This window comes from Anastrepha obliqua, chromosome 5 (genome assembly GCF_027943255.1).
Source record: "Anastrepha obliqua isolate idAnaObli1 chromosome 5, idAnaObli1_1.0, whole genome shotgun sequence".
In the NCBI taxonomy this organism is placed as follows: Eukaryota; Metazoa; Arthropoda; class Insecta; order Diptera; family Tephritidae; genus Anastrepha; species Anastrepha obliqua.
This window is the reverse complement of record NC_072896.1, coordinates 84,330,540-84,354,521: the sequence shown is the minus strand read 5'-3', so window position 1 is coordinate 84,354,521 and position 23,982 is coordinate 84,330,540. Positions and strand designations below refer to the sequence as shown.

The window sequence follows — 23,982 nt, the reverse complement described above, 5'->3', positions numbered from 1 at the left end:
ATGTATCATAAATATAGTTAAAGATTAGAATATACATAAAAACAAAAGATTTATTTTTTTAATTAAAAATTTTTGGAAAAAACATTTTTTTGGATAATTCTTGGAAACGAACAAAGTTTTTTGTCTCTGATAATTTTTGAACAAAAAATTTTTTTTTCATAATTTTTGGAATTTTTTTTTTTTAATGTTCGAAAAACAGTGTTCATATTTGTGCTAATTTTCTATGATTTTCCTGAAAAATTTTTTTAATATGTTACATTTTTGTGTATTTCGTACAATGTTGGGTGCTTTGAGTTAAATAGTTTTTGTTGTAAAATAAATAAAATAAAAAACACAGAAATGTATTAAGAAAAATTGTTAAATTAAGCAATTTGTCGTGTTACTATTATATTGAACGCAGCTATACATAAACGCCTCTAAAATTTGTTGACGTTATCACTCACATTTAATTTTCCTTTGACAAATTATTTTCATGAATTCTCATTGGAGATCAGGTTTTAAAGCTAATTTTTAAGAAATTCAAATCGTTATGGACCCAAAAGTCGCTCGGTAATAAAATATTAGAATACAATTATTTCATATGGCTACCTAATTGCGACTGCTGGCAGCTGCTTTGAGAGGTTATCCCCCAAAGTGCGGCTATATCTTCCAAAAAACTCACACATACATCTGTGCACAACTACTTTTATGTTGATAATATTATTATTAAACGTACTACTTCACTAAAGTGCATGCAGGCATTTCCTTTTCCAGCTAATAACTACTTATACATTTGTGCGCACGTAAGTATGAGTGTATGTGTGCTTGTTCGATTTCCAATTATCGTAATTGCGTTCGATGCATATCTGAAGGCGAAGTTGAATGGCTGCTAGGTAGATATGTTAATGCCTTTATCAGTGAATCTAGAGTGGATAACGGTATTTGTGTATATATATTTGGCTTCAAACGCACATATTTGTGCATATATTTGTAGTTGGTTATTTGTAGTTATCCTTACCTTTGCATTCTCATCAATTCTACTACCCACTCGCATAACTTGAAAATATGGAGGAAAAATATGCAGAAGAGATACAATTTTTTTTTTTTAATTTCACTTTTAAATTTGAATTAAAAGAAAATGCAATACAATTAAACATATTCTGGACAACTGACATGCACTTTGCCGCATCGGATATATTTGAGATCTGATTTGCATAAGAGTTTCAGTAATTGAAACTAGTGTTTGTAGGTCAGCGCACTTGAAGGTTAGTTATAAAGAATTTTCCCCGTCTATACGCAGATTTTTTTTTTTTTTTATCTTAATAAAGGCTTACATAATTTTTCTTGCACACGAAATTTCTACTCACATGTATCTTAGTATTGAAATTTAATAATTTTGGATTTGTTAAGCTTCCACCTAAAAGCAGTTTTCATATTTAATGGAAACATCGCTGTGTGAAGAAATGGAAGCAAGTGTTTGAAAAATCCGACTGGAATGGCATGCACAGAGTAAAGCTGGCTTTGTTGCATAAAGTAAAGCGCTTTTCATATATTGAGACACATGAAAGCCCTGCAAATGGATTGTGGCATCATAGTGAAAGGCATTCCGATCTGTACTCTAAGCCTACACTCGGTATGATTTTAAGTCAAGAAAAACATTTTATTAAGTCGAAAAAAGAATTTTTAAATTTAATATAAATATTTATGTACATTTCTGTGCAATAAACTCCATTTAAGTTATGTCCAATAAGGTAGATTTTAGACTGGAATTTATTGGAGGCTCGCACTTCAATCCCATGGCATTTTGCGCCTTCTACTCACCACAGTACCTCATCCAGACCCAGTTACCTTATTAAAGATAAGATAGAGCTGGGTTGGACGTAGAGCTGGAAGGCGTATGTGGCTTTCTTCCGACTGTAAATGGCCAGGATATCGCAATCTTCTCCGCACTATAGCGCTGCATTTAAGAAGAAGCTGGATTGGAATATCCTGAGATTGGTCACAGAAACGACAAGAGACAGTGGACCATATCACGATCATGTGGAGATGACTACGCAGTCTGAAATACCCTGTGAGAAAGAGCGTGAGCATTTTCAGTTTATTCATATGAATTTTTTTATCGTCTTTTAGATGTACCACCTCCCCCCAGTAAGAATTTTGCCTGGCTAACCTCCATTAGCTTTAGCTCTTCACTCCTAAGCCTCTCCTTGATGGTGTGGGGGGCCATAGCAAAGAAGAGCTTGGGTCTTATTAATGACAAGGCCGTAGCCTATCTTGCCAATTCATCTGCTACTTCGTTTCCAGTTACACACCTGTGTCCCGAGAACCAAATTAGCCGGATGCGATTCAGATTCAGTTCCTCGATACACTCAAGGACGAGTGAGGACTTAATCGCAAAGGATGGCATAGCTTTCATTCCCGAAATTCTATCTCATCAAATTGCGGGACATCAGAATTCGTTTTAGAGGTATGGTTCCTTCGGCAAAGTTTCTTATTTTTATCCATAGAATACGATTTTCACAGAGCAATGAGCGATTTTTAAATCAACCCGCCCTAGTACATACATAATTCTATTACATTAACTGGTTTCGTTCCACCTCAATGGAAAGTAGCTAAAATAAAAATGACCCTAAAACTAGGTAAACGCGCTAAATAAGTCGAGTCATATCGGCCCATCAGTCTATTGCCACTAATGGAATCTGTTTTCCACAAAAGAATGGTCCCTATAGTTGAAGGCCGAAATATAATCTTAAATCACCGATTCGGTTTCAGCAAAGACTCATAAACAGCATGCACAAAGCATTTGAACATAAAAAAAATATTGCACAGCGGCTTACCCCGATATATCTCAAGCCTTTGAACACGTTTGGCATGATGGCTTACTCTATAAAATAAAGGACCCTCTACCAATTAAATATTACATATTTATTAAGTGCTACCTCGAAATCGATATTTCTTTGTCAAACAAGACGAAGAACAGTCTGAACTATGTGAAAGTTGAGCTGGTGTATCCCAAGGCAGTATTATGGGCCCCATCCTATAATTGCTATACATCTACGAGGCGCATTAAGGGGAAAAAAACAAAATCTGCCAAAGTCACTTTTATACTAAATCAATAAAAACAAATTTTAAACTTTTTTTTATTATTTTTTTATGTTTCTATAAAAGTATAGTGCATTCTACAACAGAAACTATACAGCTCAAAATCCCAAGTTTTCGACAAAAATCACAAACACTCAATACATGAAAATAAGCTTCAAAATACGATTTTTAAGCCACTTCAAATTTAAACTCTATTTTACTACAACTCAATAGACTTTAAAATCGGATGAATTTCCTTTTTCTAAAAAATCTGATTAAAATTGAAAATTTTTAGCACAATTTTTCGAAATTTCTTAAATTTTTGAGAAAATTTTTGGCAAAAAAAATATTTTTTTCTGCCAGTTTTTGGAAGAAAGTAAATGTAAATTTTTTATAATTTTAAGAAAATAAAGTTTTTTTATAATTTTTGGAAAAGTTTTTTTTTTATAATTTTTGGATTTGTTTTTATTACTGCTGATTTTTTTCGGTTTTTTCTGATAATTTTTGGACATTTTTTTCAAAAATTATCAGAAAAACAGATTTTTGAGTTTTCTTATATTTGCTGATTTTTTCTGAAAGCTTTTTGAAATTTGTCAAGTTTTTGTGAATTTCGTGCTTGGTTTGGTGCTTCGAGTTATATAGTTTTTGTTGTAAAATGTACTATACTTTTATAAAAATGTAAAACAAAATAATTACAAAAAAATTATTTAAAATCAAACAAATTTTTTTTTTTTCATTGTTAAAATGTATGTAAAATGTAATTACAGATTAGAATATACATAAAAACAAAATATTTGAGAAAAAGAAGGAATCAGAATCAGGAATTGAGATAAAGATTTAGTTCTTTATTAAAAATTTTGAAAATTTGTTGGAACAAAATTTAAATCAAAAATAAATAAAACACTTGCCCACCAGCCAAAAACTTCCCAAGCCACTGTTACACTAAATCATCCATGTTTCTCTTGAAAGTAAGCTCTCACTTTATTCAGCTATCGAAAACCGCGACAAATGGCAACCGGTACTTTTTTGATAGAATGTAAATAAATTTAAAAAACATTAATAACCTTCTAGGGTGCCATCACGACGGGTGCGTTTGTGCATGACTTCCTTTCGAAGGCTCCGTATTCCGAACTGTCCACTGGCATGAAACATCAAATTATAAAAAAAGCTTTTACGGAATTATGGTTCGATAGTCTGGAACCCATGCTACCAAATATTCATAGGTAAGCTAGAATCTAGAATTTTTTAAAGTTTCGTGATAAGAGATTTTTCAGAAAACTCGTTATATGAACTTCATCCTTGGAATAATTCTCTGAAAATAAATCATCTTCGCAAAATAATTTGTATTTATAGTTGAACTGCCCAAGGGATCGATTTCTATCTAATTTTTTCTGGCGAAAGTTAGTCTTCATTTTCTATCTCGAATATGAAGCGGCCCCTTTTCATAAAACCATTTAAAAGAAGCTTATTGCTCCTTATCCTTATGTTGAATTGAGGGCAGCTGAAAAAAATTTGGTACCCATATTTCGACGAAGATTTCATAGTAACAGCAAAAATCAAATGGCTAACATGGCTGGTAATATCATTGAATTGTACCAAGGCAAACGTTAGCAAGCAAAAAATATTGCATTGAAAAAATATTCAAAATATTGGGAATATTGTAAAAAATTCACTGTGTCGAAACTTTTTTGACTGACTGTATATACAACTTCAAACATAATTTACTAATCACTAATGCGTAACCCTTATTTCTTCAAATTTGCCTGCAATATTGTAAAAACAAAAAATCATTGTGCCAAAACTTTTTTGACTAACTGTATATACAACTTCAAATATAATTTACTCATCACTAATGCATAACCTTATTTCTTCACATTTGCCTGCAATTTTGTAAAAAAAATTACTGTGCCAAAACTTTTTTGACTGACTGTATATACAACTTCAAATATAATCTACTAATCACTAATGCTTAACCTTATTTCTTCACTTTTGCCTGCAATATTCTAAAAACAAAAAATCACTGTGCCAAAACTTTTTTGACTGACTGTATATACAACTGCAAACATAATTTATTAATCACTAATGCGTAACCCTTATTTCCTCACATTCGCCTGCCTTATTCTTCCATACAACAAAAGTGGAACTGCACACACATTCCTTACTCATTTTACACAAACATTCACGCATTCACATGAAAACCTCTCTTTCTTGCGCTCGGTTGTACTTGAAATCGTCACAACTTCACAAACTATTCGCACACTTAGTTTCACCTTATCCACCGGTGTATAAAACCGTTGTTGAGTTACTGAACTCTCGTCATATTGGCACTAAAATGCCTACAGAAAATATTCGATTGCGCGCGCCTTTGAATGTTTTACATAAGCAAACGCCGCGGCACAAACTCACTACAGTTTACCATCTCGTTAAGGACTTGAAATGGATATTATTATTGCTGAAAGTTTTCGGAATCATACCTCTTTTCCAAATTGTACACGCATTCAAACTTACGCCGCCCAAAACGAGAAGCTACTCCACATTTTACACCAGCTTCATGCGCATCATCGCCTTCCTTGTGGTAGTGCTTGACGCATTACTCATCTTTACGCCCACGGGTGGTGCGATGATTTTTGTCTACGGAGAATTAGATAATGCCACCATAGCATTACAAATTCTACTCAGCATCGCCATCTACGGCTTAATCATGTGGAAGAGCGCCTTTAAACCGCCACATTTCATAACCATCATCAACAGTTTGCTAAATGTGGACAAAGCACTGCAGCTGCATCCACGCGCGCCAGCTGCACTGCACAATAATTGCGCCTTCCACAAAGTCTATGTGGGTCTATTGGTGATGCAGTCATCATGCACAATATGGGTTATAAATTGGGTGCGAGTGAAAAAATACAGCTCGCAATTATTGTGTGTCGGATTATATTTCTTTCATTTGAAAAGGGCGGCGGCATTTAACGGTTATATAATATTCGTAGCAACATTGTTGCATTTGTTGGCCGTACGATTTCGATATTTGAATAATTTCATAGAAATGTACACAACAAAGGAGGATTTTTACGAAAACTTGCCAAAGCAGAGCGCAACGCACGCCAATATGCGTCAGGAGGGTGATGAGGGTAATGAATTGGCGATGCAATATTTTGCAATTGACGCGCTATTCTTCTACCGCATGCACAATAAATTATTGGAAATATACAAAATGCTGAACGATTACGTGCGCAGCGTGTTGCTGTTTTTCATCGCGCATTTCTTCTACGCCAGCAGTATGACGGCGTATCAGTTATATTTCGTTGCGGAAATGGATAAAAATTTCCAAATAAAAAGTTTGTTTTGGTGCGGTATCTTTATATGTGTGTATGTACCGGTTGCGGCACTGCTAATGAGTTGTTGTGATGCAGCTACTAAGGAGGTGAGTATAAAATTAATAAGTGCAGCAATAACAATAAGCAGAATTTTATGTGAATGGAAGTTAGATTAGGTTGAAGCGGTTGTCCACTTTGGGGCACACTCAGGCTCATAGCCCATTGTGATGATGTGTGGGGAACTTGTCCTTATCTCTCCCAAAGGGCTTATATACAGTTAAAAGGCCGATAAAGGCAAATTTTCCAGAATTTTTCTGAGAAAACTTTTAAACTTATTGATCTAAAAATTTGTATACATATTATGTTATCTTTTAACTGTATTTTAAAAATAAGTATTAGTAAAAATATTTATTTGGAAAGGACCTACAGCTAGTCTCCGGGAGCTCCTCTCAAAAAAGACGTTTTGCGGTGACCCCTATATCTCTGAACTGGATCCTCTGAAATTAAAAGACTAAACAGAGTTCGTTAAGGAAATGTTAAATCTAGTAGTTAGTCGAAGGAACAAGCAAAATAAATTTGTTTGACCAAAAGGCGGTTTCTCAAAACAATCAATCGATTTTTGATCAAAATTCCGGCCTTAAATTGTTTATAAAAAAAAAGTATTTATCGGTGAGAATAAATCTTCCATTAATTACTAACAAATATATTATATTTAAGAAGCTCGTGTTAAAACTTGAGACTAATCGGTTTAGCCGTTTTTAAGTAATTTTGTTGCGAAACACCATTTTGTGAAAAACGCGTTTAAAGTTTGAAAAGCACTTTACACGCACTCTGAAACGCCTTTTTAAATTTGCGTGTAACTTTGAAAATATTCACTGTAACGATATTAAATTTTCTGTATGTATTCTTAAATATATGTACATTAAGAAAAAAATAAAAATAAATAAAAAAAACTTCATTTTTTGAAAATTCGACATGTATGTAACCCCTAAAGCCAGAGCGCACTTTAAAAAAAATTGATAAGGTCGCTGAAGTCCACAGTACTGAGATTTTCCAATTCATTAAAAAATTGTCTACCTAAAGTAGTAAATCTACATGTGAGTAGAGCAAGACAATGGCACAGGAGGTGCGAGATCGTCTCTTTCTCTTACTCATCTAGACAGCTTCTGCAGAGGTCGTGTGTTTGCATCCCCATCCACTGGGCGTGTCTGCTTATTAGGCAGAGTCCCGCAATAGCTGAAATCAGTGTGCTAAAGCTGTTATTTGGGCTTAGCAGAGTTTCTATGCGTTAAACATTGAGAGTCGGCCACAATTGTCGTGCAATTCTGCAGGTGGGTTCGTTACGCCATCTTTCATTTGCTGCTCTTACATTTTCCTCAAAGAGCAGTGCATGGAAATAAAATGATAAAATAAAAAATCACTTATTCAACGTAATTTATTCTGATGCAATAGTTGTGTTTTTTTAACTTAATTAAATGAATCAGCCTATGGAAAGATGTTATCATTTTTGCACTTCACAAAAGCGTGAAATAATTATGTTGATTTGTTCCACCAATAAATGGTCAGTGGGGTTGGCGCAGCGTGAATATCTATGTCGACTTGTTAATCATCTCGGGCCAACAGAGCAAACGTTCCTGCATCGAACTGCTCGACTCGAACAGACTGCAACAATACGTGAGCTTGCAGGGCTCAGCCACCATCGAACTGCTCGTTTGACAGAGAATATCCCAGGTGGGTCCGCCGATGTCGCTGAGAACTAAGAAACATCAACCAAATGACGGGTTACGCATTCGGGCATCACCAGACGAAACTTGCTGTGAGGAAGGCGTCGAGTGTACAGTCTTGTCGGGCACGAATAATGCCAAACAGCGGCGGCCCTAGCCATAGCAAAAGAATGTTATATAATAGAATTGTCAGCTCGGTCCTTTTGTACGCGGCACAGATTTGGGCTGACGCATTGAATATAAAAAGCTATGTAAGCTTCACCATTGCAACATTACTTCCGATAGCATTTTCGGCAAAAGAAATGAATTCAGTACATATAAAGCTATCCGAACAAGACGATAGAGTAAGGCTTAAAAATATTGTAGCAGAGGAAAGGCGTCATTTGATCGTCTATTAACAGGACTGGTGGAACAGGTGAGTCAAAGGTAGATGGATGAATGAGCTAATACCTATCCTTACGACATGGCTAGAAAGGCACCATGGGGAAGCAAACTGCCAGCTAACCCAATTCCTTTCAGGGTAAGGGTGATTTAGAAAATACTCATGAACGGCGAGGCGCTTTTTCACTTAAGCGGTTACGTAAAGGGTGTTTTTTTTAGAGGTTAGGTTTTCAAGTTGGCACTACTTTTTTCGTAGATGATCTTTTTGAGAGCTGTCACTTGATTTATGCTCAGTCTGGTTTGCCATTTCATAATGAATAGACTTACACCTAAACAACGTTTGCAAATCGTGCAAATTTATTACGAAAATAATGGTTCGGTTCGCGCGACGCATCGAAGAAAATTTTGTTCAGCGATGAAGCTCACTTTTGGTTGAATGGGTATGTCAATAAGCAAAATTGTCGCATTTGGAGTGAACATAATCCACAAGCCATTGCTGAGACGCCGTTACATCCTCAAAAAGTCACTGTTTGGTGTGCTCTATGGGCAGAGGGATTCATTGGTCCATATTTCTTTAAAAATGAAGCCGGCCATAATGTTACAGTCAATGGAGAGCGCTATAGAGCCATGATTAATGACTTTTTCGTGCCTGAATTGGACGATGATGATGTGGACGACCTTTGGTTCCAACAAGACGGCGCTACATGCCATACAGCCAACGCAACAATCGATTTATTGAAGGAAACTTTTGGTGAGCGCATTATCTCGCGCAGTGGACCTGTGGCGTGGCCTCCAAGATCGTGCGATATAACACCGCTGGACTATTTGACGTCTTGGAAGAGAATATTCGGCGCGTTATTGCTGACATACGGCCCCAATTGCTGCAAAAAGTGGTCGAAAATTGGGCCTCTCGGCTGGAATTTATTCGAGCCAGCCGCGGCGGCCACTGGCCCGAAATCATTTTTAAAACATAATGGCAAACCCTTATCTTTATAATAAAGCTAAATTCTTGGTCATAACATTAAATTATATACGTTTTATTTCATCTTGAAAACCTAACCTCTAAAAAAACACCCTTTATAACCAAGTCTTGGGACATTGAAAATCCACGTGTGAAGCATAAAAGAGCTACCACATCTACTCCAAGACACTTAGTAGGCCCCCGTTCACGGAGAAGGAGCGATTGGGCCGTCGTTTTTTTTTCTTTTTTGTTGACAACATCAACGCCAATAGGGTCACCGTTACACGGACATCGGCGCAACCGCACACACATCATGGGTCACAAGGGATGTTGTAGAGGAAGCGTTTACTGGTCGCAAAACCTCTCGTTATGACAGAATTTGACATGATCAAGATCGCCCGATTTATCCATCCGAGACCTCTTTATTTGCAGTACTTGAAGTCGCGGGTTTATGGTTACAAGCCCCAGAACATAGCAGCCCTTAAGACGGATATTCGACAGAAATGCGAAGAGTTGTCACCGGAAATCTTGAGAAAAGTCATTGGAAAATCGGTTTACCCCGGGCACAAATGTGAATCAACACTGGCGACAGTCGCTTGAAGGATATCAACTTTTCCACTTAACAGAACAAATTTTAAGTGTCAAAATAAAGATTTCCCTCACTCAAAACAATTTGTTTTTTATTTTGCAAAACAAACTAAAAACCTAAATCAAAATTCTGCCACCTTGTATTTACTACTTATTAAGTCTCGGCACAAAATTCCATCAATAATGTTTTTATAATTCATAAACGAAGAATTCTCTCAGTTATCAACCAAAATTTCTCAACTTCCTTAACTTCCTTTCGCTGACAATTTTTATACTGCATACCATTCCGCCATTATTTTTCACAAAACTGTATTTCAGATTTGCATTAAAAATTTAAATTAAAATCCCTTCGCATCCATAAATTTTCAGGCAAACACAACATCACGGATTTTGGCGCGCATCTACGGCAGAGACGCGGAGCAGCAGAGACTTGTACGTAGTAGTTTTCAAATTTAAATTTCAGATTTTCTTACGCATTTCTAATGTTCATACAAAGTACTAGCAATGAAAATAAGCACATTGTTTTCCCGCTTAGATTGATAAATTCCTCTCGAAGAACATCAAGCAGGATGTACAGTTCACGGCTTACGGTTTCTTCGCTATCGACAAATCTACACTTTTCAAGGTGAAATTAAAAAATCTTAAAAAAATACTGCTTTTGTTAATTAGTTCTGCTTTTAGATGTGCTCAGCCATTACAACATATCTGGTTATTCTAATACAATTTAGGCAATTAGAAAACTCAAGGTCCATGAGCTCCACTGCGAATAAAATAAATGATGGCAATTAATTGGTACAAAATTGTAAACAGTTTAAAAAAGTGTTGGGCTTAGTAAACAATTTATTTGTTGTTTTAATTGTGTAAATTATTATTCATATTAGGCGATATGACACTCACTCACTCAGTGACTTAAAAATCATGCTGGCACTTAATCAAACGCACTGCCAACTATGTGAAGCAATTAAAAAATAAAAATCAGTATCAGAGTACGACTTAAAATCAGTCAGCTTAAGAGTACGACTTAAAATACGTGAGCAAACAAATGAGATGCTTTCCTACATCAGCTTACAAAATCTGCAATAATTTTCTTCTGAAAGTCCCGCATTTCCAAGGTGGTATCTCACCTCGCAATATTCAGTTGTTATTTGGCTTCCTCTGAGTTCCTAGAGGCACCCAATTATGTTCCAGTACTTGTTCATAGACAATTTGTTGACATCATCCGCCTTAAACACCGCGCTGTTAGTTCTGCCTTTTCCGAACTGGATAAAGAAACAAAGCGAATGCGTCTGATGGAGAACGAGAACAAAACTAAGTACCTCCTGTCATCAAACCAACAGTCGACGAAATCGCGTATCAACATCAATGGCACTGTTGACAGTTATGATTTTTATGATTGCGTCAATCAAGAAAAAGACGTCAATCATAGACTGTCCAAGAAAGAGCTATGAATCACGCCGATTGCTTTTCCCCCCTTTAATATACGCCAGTGTGCTGAAGTGTGTATCCCACAGAGAGTCCTCTTATCCCCCTAGTAGTTCTACAATCTATCCCTTGCGTATTTCGCTACAAGGCTCTTTACAGGCAAGCCTCGTTGGGACCACGTTTTGTAAAAATGCCAGCCTGTTTGTAACCGTCACACTCTCCATGGTCGATACCCAGAAGAACTCGACGTTGCTCGTTCGTGATTATAAGATCTCAATTGGTGTTCTAAAAGACTTTCGTGTACCTACAACCTTTCACACCATTTTTTTTTTGTAAAATCTAAGGATTTTAATCCTTCTTAATTGTCATAGAAGGTACACTATTTTTTGTTTTGTTGCACTTGTTTTTCTATGAATATGAAATCATCTATTTAAATTGTGAGAACCTCCGTCCAGTACTTGATTGGGGGGAGTATGCGCTTTGGAAAATTTTTCTGAAATTTAGGTCCAGCACACCCAACAGAGGGCACTAAATATGTCAAAATGTTGATGTGAAGGGCAGGCCGATGATTTTTCTAAAATATTTCGTGCATCTTTCTTTACGTCCAACACCTCCATCCGATGGTCCAAATTTTCGATGACGCTAAGGCATAATTGAGGTTCTATGCCGTTAATGTACCGAATTATCTCATCCTTTAGCTCTTGAATTGTTGCTAGCTTATCGACGTACACCTTTTCTTTCAAATAACCCCAAAGAAAGAAGTCCAACGGTGTCAAATCACATGATCTTGGCGGCCAATTGACATCGCCGCGACGTGAGATTATTCGGACATCAAATTTTTCGCACAAAAGAGCCATTGTTTCGTTAGCTGTGTGACAAGTGGCACCGTCCTGTTGAAACCACATATCGTCCACATCCATATCTTCTAATTCGGGCCATCGTCCAATGACCGATAAGCACAGCTCTTGTGGTTTGGAAATTGAATGACGTGAAGTCCTCAGGACTATCTGCGTTCAACGTCTGTTGTACTGAGATCAAAGTATTTTCGAAATAGCACATGAAGAAATGCAATAAAGGTTGTGAGAGGAACAGTCAAGCGGATGCTGATGACTAGATGGGAGGCTGCTAAGACCAATTCAGTCGTCCCTTCCTGGTAAGCTCATTAATAACTTCATGTCCCTTTATGTTACTACGTTCTGGAACCCAGATCAGAGAGATGGTACCTGCACACCCAAGAGATTTAATCACCTAATTACAGGAGTTGAACAGTGCAGTATTTTGCAATATATTTTTTCTTAAAGAGTTTTTTACCTTAAAAAAATAAAAAAAGTAGTAAAATGTTGCAAGGAAGCAAAGATATTTCACTTTAAAAGGTTCTGTACCAAAAATTTCAAAGCTGAATAAACTTCGAAATTTACATTTTTTTTTTTTAATTTTTTTCAGCTTACTTTTTATTATTCTCAAGCCAATAAGTAAATAATTTGTTAGTAGAATTGATGAAAATGCTCAATGCAAGTGCCTGACATAGAATCGTTCACTCGGAAGAAAGTCAAAAGAAAAGAAAATATTGTATTTCTTTACAGCGGCTTCTAGCGCAAACAGAAATAAAAGGGACGTGCGTTATTATGGGAAAATTCATCAAGCGGTTGAGATCAACTCCAAATAAACTCTAAGGTTTGTTGATGAAATGACAGTTAAAGTAAAGGGTTTTCCAATAACAGGTGTTGTTGGTGAATGGATTGCGCTATCGAGAGATGATTAACGATTTTTATGGCGGGATTGGATGGTATTGATCTGGACAACGTTTATTTTCAACAAGACGGCGCTACGTGCTACACAAGCAACGAAACCATTGATCTTTTACGGGAAAAGTTTCCGGACCGTGTTATCTCTCGAAGAGGTGATCACAATTGGCCACCGAGATCTTGTGATTTAGAGCCTTGTGACTTCTTTCTTGAGGCCATGTGAAAGAGAAGGTCTACGCCAACAGCTCAAGGTCGCTTGAAGACCTCAAAGATGGAATTCTTGCGGCTATCGAGGACATAGGGCAGCTACTTTACAATTCGGCTATGGAAAACATCAGGAAAAGAATATTGTCCGGTAAGCGTGGTCATGGTGGTCATTTGCCTGATGTTACTTTTCACTGTTAACGGCATACCTTCCTCTTTATAATGAAATAAACATCCGATCATTTATATTAAAAAAATATAAGTATTCTTTGAATATCAAAATACCACCTCTTATTGGAAAACCCTCTATTTCAATTGCATCCGCGTGAAAGCAGGATGGCTTAGAAGAAAGTGATAAGATTATCGCAATTCAGCGTCTCCAAACACTCAGCACAAAGAGTTGAGTCTCACCGCATCTCCTTTCGGAATGTGGCCCACCAATATAGTCTCAATATCGAAAGTTTCAGATTTGCTAGTTTCTGAATGAGGCGCTTAGTTTAAAATAAATAATAAATACAAGTTGGAAATTGTATGCCTGTATTTTAGTGATAAAATCCAAACACTTCATACAATATTTTTGATAGGCCTTTCCATTTTATCAAGAGCTTTGCCTTCTGACCCTTCAGTTTAATTTCTGCTGCGTGATTTAGTCTCACTTTCCCGCTAATCATATCCGATTCCGCAATGAATGGCATAGCAACGTCACCGAAAAAAAGCGGAAAAAATATTTTAATTTAATAATTAAAAGCGCAGGCATTTTTTCCGCAAATTATACGCCCTACACGAAGGCGAATGGTAATAATTTAAATGAAATAAATACTGCATTAAACCGAGAAACGGCATAACTACAAAAAATTCCATACAATAAGCCTTTCCCCAAGCACAAGTAAATTGACAACGCCCACGCAAATTTTTTTTTTCACATAAATATGTATAGATATGTGACTTGTTTACATAAATAGCTAACGCAAAAAAAATGTGCGCATACAATTCAGTACTACTCCGTTTTCTTGAGTATCTAAATTTAGCGTTTAAGAATTAAGATGAAAAAACCAAAGACAAGATTTCAAATGCCAATGCAAGCTGGTTATAGCAGCCCTGCTGGGAAATCCATGCCCCTTTGCTATTTATCATTTAAGAAAGTTGCGAAATTTACATGACAATTTTCTAGGAAGAGTTTCTATTTCAGAGAAAGTGTTTCATTTTGTAATGCTTCCCTAAAATCCCCAAAAAAAAAACCGTAACACTATTCGTGGTTTGATAAATTTGTTCATTATCTTTGAAAGTTCTTTCAGTTGTTTTTGTAGCAGCATAAACATGTGCCATACATATACGCGGAATGCTGCTGAAGTGACAGTCCTTGGCCGGATATAAATCCGAATCGTTCCGGTCACGTGGAACCGACAGTCGTAAGATTTCAGTGGCCTAAACTGCTTTTCGATTAGCCACTGGCTTACTCGTCTCATGTATTAAGCAGGAAGGGCATAGTATCGATATTTTATTGTATTTTCTGGATTTCACTATCCGGGCCCATTCGAATTCCTTACAAAATTGTATTGTTATTGCTTGATATTTGTAAAAGTTACGCCCTCTTGAGTAAATCTACCTCTGCACGTGTTTTCGATTTTTTACCAGTTAAAAAATGCACTTGAACATTTGAGTTTGTATTAAATTTTGCGTCAAAAATGATTTCAATGGTGCGCAAAAGCTTATAATTATTGGGAAACTGTTGCGGTAATGATTCGCTAAAGGCTCTAAAACAACAATTTCGAGTGGCATGAGCACTTCAGAAGAGTTTGTGAGTCCGTCGTCGAGGACGAACGTAGTGGAAGATGGCAGATCGTCGACATCGAAAACTGATGAAATCATCAATAAAGTAAAAGAAAAGTTGATCAATAGCCGCAAATCAATCAATAGTCATCAGAAAGCTGGCCAAAAACGTGAATATTGATTATGAATCTGTTCAGGTTGGTTCATTATGGTTAATGATTTGGGTTTGCGCCATGTTGGTGCCCAACGGACCTGAATTTCATACAAAGAAGGAAGCGCGTTGATATCACAAAAAACATTATTTCCAAAGCTTAATCCGACCCAACATTCATCAAATGCATCATTGCTGGACACGAGTCGTAGGTTTATGAGTACGACACGTAACCCAGATACCAGGGAAGTGAGTAGAGAGCTCCGAATGAACCAAGTTAAAAAAAATCATTACGTTTTCATTTAAAAAGGAAGGCAATGTTCAGAGTTTTTAAAGGATGCATTACACCATGCATTTTTCCCACAAGGTAAGACAGTTACTATGAAACATTATACTCCTTATGAGATGTCTATGTGAAGCAATTCGCTAAAAAAAGAAGATTTTATGGAAAAGCAATTCATGAATTTGGCCACAAGATAACGCACCGTCGCTCAATGTCATCAATATCCATGAATTTTTGACCAAAACCGAAACGAATACCATTAAACAGCCATCAAATTCACCTGTTATGGCTCCCTGCGATTTTTTTCTGTTTGATCAAGTCAAATAACTACTACGGGGAACGCGTTTTAATAGCCAAAAAGAGGGAGTGGAAAAATAGGCGGCACTGTTGGTTATACCGAAAATAGAGTTCTAGAAATATTTTGAGAGCTAAATCAAACGCTGACATAAGTGCCTTACAGCTGATGGGTAGTAGTTTGAGACAATAATATCTCACTTTTGAGGAATAAACTTTTCTATTCAATTTTGTGAGTATATTCCGGCAAATTTTTGATCATTGGTATACACTGCCTCCAGCTCTGCACCGTTAACCTAGAGCTCTGCACCATCCTGTATACTTGGATGGACCTGCCTTGTCTTATAACGTCTGTTTCCAACTCCCCCTTTAGGGAGGAAAGATCGTTAACATTGTGATGGTAATTGAAGCCGGTACGTAGTTCACTAGTCTGGAAAGCTCCGAAACACCGATATCAGGTCAGTCCATAAGTTCGTGCGTATTTTACCCATAATTTCACTTTTGTAAGATTTTGGCATACAAAAAATTATTCGCGGAATATAACGAAACTATTTATATTTTTTTTGATATATTGTGTATTCAACAAGTGATTTTAATCGCGGATAGAAGCACGTGTTGTTAAAAAATAAAATGGAATCTTCGAACGCGTGACCTGTAAGAGGCATATTTTGTATTTTTTTTATAAAAGTGGTAAAAATGCAAGAACTTCTGCTACAGAAATAAACCCTGTTCACAGAGAGGATACAGTGAGTGTAAGGACTGCGTAAAAATGGTTTTCAAAATTCCGAAGTGGTAACTGCGACGTGGAGGATGCCCCGCGCGCTGGTCGTCCTGAAGTCTTTAACTCCGACGCCTTGCTCGAACTCGTGGAAGCTGAGCCAAATTTGACAGTTGATATGATAGCTTAGAGGTTAAATTCATCGCATGAAACAGTTTAAAGCCACCTGGTTCAGTTGGGAAAGGTTTCAAATTTGGGAAAATGGGTTCCGCATAGACTTTCCGTCGCCAACCTTCAGCAGAGAGTGAATGTGTGTTCTCAGCTGCTGCAACGGCTTGAAAGTGAGAGTTTTTTTAACAGTATCGTTACTGGTGATGAAAAATGGGTCCTTTACAATAATCCTCTTTGCAAACGCCAACGCTTAGATAAAGATGAAACACCAGAACCGACCCCTAGAGATGGCCTTCACCCCAAGAAGATTCTCCTGTCTATTTGGTGGCATATGGCCGGTATTGTTTATTAAGAACTTCTGGAGGCAAACCAGACGATAACTCCTGATTAGTATTCCCATCAGCTAGCAAAACTGAATGAGGCACTTAAAAAAAATCGACCGTCTTTAGTGAATAGACGAAAAGTTTTGTTTCACCACGACAACGCAAGACCTCATACCGCAAGGCAAATATTAGGCAAGCTGAACGAGCTCGGATGGGAGCTAATGCCACATCCACCATACTCTCCGGATATTGCACCTTGTGATTATCACCTTTTCCGTTGACTTCAATCCCATATGAGTAACAAGAACTACTCCTCAAAAGAAGCTATAAAAAGGGATATCGAAGCGTATTTGGGCTCCAAGGACAAACAAATTTTTTAGCAGAGAATTAAAAATTTGCCTAAACGTTGGGAAGACATTGTAAATAATGAAGGAAAATATATTATTGATTAATAAATACTTTAAACATATTTTTTAATAATTTTAAACCACCTTTAAAAAACGCTCGAAGTGATGGACTGACCTGATATGACCGTGATAGACTAGTTTATTTATCTTTCATAAAGTGTTGAATATTATTGTCGCGCCTCAAACGGCACATTTTGTTTGCAAATTATCTAAAAGGAAGTTTACTGTCGGATATATTGCTTTTGATGACGTGGCTGTCATTGCACCGAATATGATAACAGTTGCGAACCTTTGAGCCTGGTGAGCCTTCTTAGTGTCTACACTCTTCTCAAAGGCGTCCCACTGCACTACAATGCCCTTGAAAAAGAATTCGCATATGGCGATATATATAGAGCCAGTGCATTATTATTGGTTCCATTCCCCATCTTTTGTCAACTGATGTGCTTTGCTCACCCTATCTGCAACTGTGAGCCCCCGATTTATGAAGTTTTCTATCCATCACAATTTCCAGAGTACTGAACCCTTTGCGATACTTTAAGTGTTTTCCCCGCTAGGTTTAAGAGTTTAAAGATGCCGTATGCCTCCTTTGGCGCCCTATGCTCCCAAGAAGAGTGAAACAAGGAGATAAAAAAATGGCTTCTTTTAAAGAGAATCACATTCGAAGATTCACTCTTAGCACTGGACTGTTACAGCAAAGAAATTGTATGAAAAAACACCTTTTTTCATTTCGTATAGCTTATTGAGCGGTCAAGGAAAACATCTCTACGGTAGTTGCTTGGATCACTGGCCACTGTCTCATACTTCGACGTGCTCAAACATGAAAGCATTAAATTTTGAATATTTCAGAAGCTGCAAGAATGAGGAGGAGGAAGAGTTTAGACAGCTTCTCTGTTACTGTGCCGCTCGGCAACGGTCTAAGCGAGTTGGTTTAGAGCCCGACTGCCACTTTTTACTACCTACCTACCTACCTATCTTAGAACACGTTTGTTTTTGCAAAAGTCGGTCTGGTTCTTTATTCTTAAGTTTCAATTTTCAAGTTCATATTTTTCCTGCAGGGCATGCGTATGCTTAGATATTTTTCTTTTATTAAATTATGACAGTCGCTGTGAACTCAGTTTTAATTTAGCCATAATTTCCAGCGTCTGTCTGCGCTTATTGTCATTGCACTTGTGTTTTAATTTTTTTTGTTGTAGCGTTTTAAATGTGCATTTGAGCTTTTTGTTTTGCGCTTGAAATTTCTAATCGTTTCATTTGCTTTGCGCAACATTTATTTCTATTAAGTTCTCTCCATTGGGCTTAAAGTATTTGAAAATAAGCACTAATGTGAGACTCCTTTTGGAATTTGATGTAAATTTGAATTGTTTTCTTTCAATTAAATATAAGAAATAAATTTGGTGTAGCTTTAATTTTACGAGTTATATAATTTACCTTAATTAATAAGAGAGGAGTACCATAAAATATTAAGATCTATTTTTTTTTTGTGTACGGCCGTCTAAAGTCAAATGTCAAATGCGACAAATTATGATTACGGCGGAAGTAAATTAGAGCAACAAAACCGAATCGCTTCACATATGTACACTTGTGCTCACATAATTAAGGGGTTAGGGTTAGCGAGAATTTTGAAAAAATTGGATTTTCTTTTGCATTTTCTTAAAGCATAATATCGTAGAAGTATTGTGTGAAAGCTTGAAGTGAATCCGACAAATACTTTTCGAGTTATTCAAGAATTAACAAAAGGCGTTCGAGTGCTCCGGAGCTTTCGACAGCAAGTAGCTAGATGCTTCACGTATGAAAGTGGCAGATAAGCGCGGTAACGATAACACTCGAGAAGGTAGAATGCTACGTAGACAATAACAAATCGATATTTTGGAAGCTGCTATGACGGCTGAAGAACTATTATATGGCCCGGGAATTGATGACACAGTGTAAGTAATTAAATAATTCGTATAACTCTACATAAATCGATATCAAAACTTTAAATGCGTTTTTCTCAAAACTATGTTTTTAGGACTGGTGATCACTGTTACTTAAAAACCGCTTGGTAGATTTCAATAAAATGTATATTGATTTTGAAAAACATAAAAAACTCGTGCCTGATCGAAGAATTTTTCTTTTTAACTTTCAATTTTTTTAAGCTATTAACTGTCGGTTTTTTTCTCGAAATCTTGAAAAATATTTCCTAAGGTCGCCATATTGTTAATTTTGAAAAAAAAGCTTCAATCAGGTGAAAGATTATCTATTAATAAAACTTATTTCTCTTGTCCGATTAATTTTAGATGAATCTCCAAGGACTTGTGATGATCACCGCAAGGGACTTCTGTTTTTCTTTTCGTTTTTTTTTTTTTTGAAAATTTGCTAAAGTCAACTCGAAACATGGTGCATCAATGCTAAGTTTTTACTTTTTATAAATAAAGCAATTGACTAACAAAAACAATTATTGAAAGTCATAATTTTTTGGGGTCTCTTAACACCTTAAGTCACTTCAACTTTTTCTAATATTCACAATATTTTTTATCTAACTTTTTTCGTTAATTTTTTTTTTTAAATGCTAAACGAAACTAAGTAAAGTACTCAAATCTTTATATATAAAAATGAATGTGTGTCTGTATGTCATCAATGAACTCAGAAACTATTGGACCGTTTATTATAAAAATTGGTATATATGTATATATATATTTTTCCACGGAGAAGGTTTGTAGAATATGCTCATTGATGCCACTCGCCACCGCTGCAGAGTAGCAACTTCTGCCCCGTTCAAGTGATTGTCCTAAAAATTAGTATGACCATGTATTTTTACACAGAGGAAACGAATATGACATGTTCATAGATGTAACATAGATTTTGATTGAAGACATATGTTTGACAATCGCTAACAAGGCACTAGTGCAACTGGGAATGCCAGCTTCAAACCGACCGGCAAACAACCTTTTCGATCGTGATTTGCCACGAGAAACACCCTATGATTCTGATGAACTGGGGACATTCGATAGAACAAATTTTCCGCAGTTTATTCCAGAACAACGCATTGCGTTTGACAGAATTATGCGTGCAATCACAGAACAAAACGGTGGACTGTTTTCCATAGATGCGCCCGGTGGTATAGGCAAGACTTTTCTTCTTTCACTAATTTTGGCAACCATACGATCACAAAATAATATTTTACTGGCTATTGCATCATCTGGAATTGCGGCAACTCCTTTGGATGGTGGCCGAACAGCGCATTCAGCATTGAAACTTCCGTTGACGGATCAAACAGACGGATCTTCGGTGGCGCACTCATTTTATTGGCTGGTGATTTTCGACAAACACTGCCCTTTATACCATGTTCAACACCCGCTGATGAACTGAATGCATGTCTTAAACCATCAATTCTACGGCGTCATTTACAGAAATTGACTTTGAAAACTAACATGCGTGTACAACTACAACGAGATGCATCGGCTGGAAATTTTGCAAAACAATTACTGGATACTGGAAATGGGCGAATGGAAATTGATGAATCTACACAATGTATCACCCTGCCAGCAAACTTCTGTAAGATCTCAGATAGCATCGACGAATTGGTGCAAAAAGTTCTCCCAAACATTGCACAAAACTACAAAAACCCTCAGTGGCTCAGTACGCGTGCTATATTAGCAGCCAGACTCTCAGTCAAGAGGCCACACTTTTGCCTGGAAAATTCAAAGGTGAAGACTTGCTATTGCCACGCATCCCAATGTTCCCGATAGATATGCCATTCGAATTCAAACGTTTAGAGTTCCCGGAGCGACTTACTTTCGCAATGACTATTAACCCATTTTCGGCAGCTGGTCGATTTTTCGACCACCAACTTCGGACTCCAATATCTCAGAAACTAAATGTAAATTTATTGATCAGTTTTCACAAGTTTTAAATTTGGAATTTAGTTAATTTCCAGAGCATAATTTTTTAAGAAAAAAAGGTTCAGGGCAGATTTTTGTAAAAGAATGAAATTATCACTATTTTTACGTATTTTTTGTGCAGATGAAAAAATAATGAAAAACAAAAAAACAAATAATTGTTACTAATTTATTGTGAAGAGAAAAGATGAAATTAAGAGAATCAAAAAAGTAACATATCGATATTGCAATAACTTTTACTGTTTCATGGACGTAAACTTTAGTGGTCGAGAAATCGACCGCTGGCCAGGAACTGTCATGTAGGATAGAACAAAATCTAGCAATATTTTTTTCTTATTGAAAGAGATGGAAGTGATTATCTTTGTGGTATAGGAAAGGTACTACCCCTTCAGGGAAAATCACTACTAGTGAACCAAAATTCTAGTTCAGCACTAGTACCTTACCTCCAAAATCGAACCTGTCCTATGTTGGATGGTACGGGACTATTAGAAAATACCTACAAATCGAACTAGTTCTCATTCGTCTAATATCGAACTAGGGCAGAACTATCCTAAAAGGGATGCAGCGGTGGAATGTTGGCATTCCGCTAAGATTTTTAGTTCTAGAGTTTTTCGCTTGAGTAAATCGGGTTTTGCCCGTCCCATATGGCGAAAACCCAGAGATTTTCAATACACAAGGACCGCAATAAATGTGGAAGCAATCAAATTGGAAGAAATGTTTTCTGAAATTGGTAAGCAATCAATCCTTTTTGTATACGTATATATAATTGCACTATTTTGTAGGCTCAAAATCCCCCTATGATCTCTTTACATTGTTTTTTGATCACAAATATTACCACTTTCACAAATGAGTATGCAAACCAACACAATGCTCCAATTAACATCACGCCAATCGAAATACGTAGGTTTATTGGAATATTGTACCTATCGGGGTACCACACTTTGCCACACATTGACCACTACTGGTCTGTTCGACCGGACATGGGAGTTCCAATTGTGAAGCAGGCTATGAGTCGTAAAAAATTAAGCAGTTTTTCCATCTCGCTGACAACACGAATTTAAACGCAGCAGACCGTTTTGCGAAAGTTCATCCTATTACTGACGCTCTCAACAAAAAGTTTATGTAGTTTGGAGTCTTTAGCCATAATCTCTCTATTGACGAACAGATGATTCCATACTTCGGACGCCACTCCTGCAAAATGTTTATCAAGGGAAAGCCAATCCGGTTTGGGTTGAAAACATGGTGCTTGTGATCTGAAAGTGGGTACTTATTTTCTAGTTCATTGTACGGGGGAGCAGCAACCCCTCACGATAAAACTATTGGTCTAGGCGCACAAACAGTCTTAGACTTGCTTGCCAATGTATCTGACCCCGAGTGCCACATCATTTTCTTTGATAATTTTTTTCTCTTCATACCATCTAATGTGCCCTCTGAACGAACGTCGATTTTTTGCAACTGGTACTATTCGCGAAAATAGAATGGGCGATTCTCCTTAGAGAAATTTAAAAAAAGAAATGCGAGGAACATTTGACCAACTACTTGATCATCAGCAAGAAATATTTACTGTTCGGTGGAATGATAATGCTGTAGTCAATGTTATAACTAATAACTCCACAGTCAATCCAATTATTAGCACTAAAAGATATTGTTCGGAAGAAAAAACAAACTATCACTATCCCGCAGCCAAAAGCTATTCAAGAGTATAATCATGGCATGGGTGGTGTGGATCTCCATGATAATGCGGTGGCAAAGTATAGAATAAAGTCACAACAGAATTATTGAATTACGACAAGGACGAGGACGCGTATGAAAACGAACACGGAGATGAAGGTCCATCGAACCTTCCTCGGATCAATGAAAAGCATGAGAAGCATTGAAAACAAATTTTGGCGGTGTAAATTTTGCAAGAAACATACTATTTTTACTTGCAAAAAGTGCAATATTCATTTACATATGTACTATATGTTTTGATGATTATCATAAAAATTTGTAAGCTGACTTTTCTATCAATAAAACAACAAAAAAATATTTGTATTTGAAATAAAATGAAATAAATTGACTTCGTGTGCTAAATTTTTTTCATAAATGTTGTATTTTTTTTTTAATATATTTGACGGTTTTTGGCCAGTGGTCGATTTTTCGACCAGTCCATATCTAAAACACCGATGGTCAGAATTTTTTTTTTTTTTTAATTTTTCTTGATTATGGTCCTATAAGCACTGACTAAAAAGGAAATGGAAAAATTATGTCGAATTCTTGTAGCGGCCGAAGATGGGTTAACAAAGCACAAGGACAGTGGTTACAAGTGTGGGGATTAAATTTGGGGAATCCATGCTTCTCACATGGGCAGCTCTATGTGGCTTGCTGACGCGTCGGAAAACCTTCTGATTTGTTCGTCTCCGCACCAGATGGAAAAACAAGAAATATCGTGTAGCACAGCACTTCAACAAACATCGAATTGAAACTAAACTTTGTAATGTCACAAATTTTCAACTTTTTAATCATTTTATAATTTTTATAACGCTTCTGATTATGACATTTTATAGCGCATTCAATTTTATTGGAATAAAAAGTAAGTCTTTAGTTGC

General features: G+C 36.6%; 1 protein-coding gene across 1 annotated transcript; it reads left to right on the top strand.

Moving 5' to 3' along the window:
* Window positions 1–5,392: 5,392 nt before the first annotated feature.
* LOC129248856 (gustatory and pheromone receptor 32a-like) lies at window positions 5,393–10,817 on the top strand. Its single transcript, XM_054888467.1, has 3 exons — window positions 5,393–6,481; window positions 10,564–10,653; window positions 10,710–10,817. Exons 1-3 carry the CDS (start codon window positions 5,393–5,395, stop codon window positions 10,815–10,817), a joined length of 1,287 nt encoding a protein of 428 aa, XP_054744442.1.
* Window positions 10,818–23,982: the final 13,165 nt, after the last annotated feature.

What these genes read in the sequence shown, in the direction of transcription:
- LOC129248856 (XM_054888467.1), top strand. Translation starts at nt 5,393, where the DNA reads ATGCCTACAGAAAATATTCGATTGCGCGCGCCTTTGAATGTTTTACAT. An exon ending in GTGATGCAGCTACTAAGGAG is followed by an intron (nt 6,482 to 10,563) that starts GTGAGTATAAAA and finishes TTTCCCGCTTAG; the next exon opens with ATTGATAAATTCCTCTCGAA. An exon ending in ACAAATCTACACTTTTCAAG is followed by an intron (nt 10,654 to 10,709) that starts GTGAAATTAAAA and finishes TTCTGCTTTTAG; the next exon opens with ATGTGCTCAGCCATTACAAC.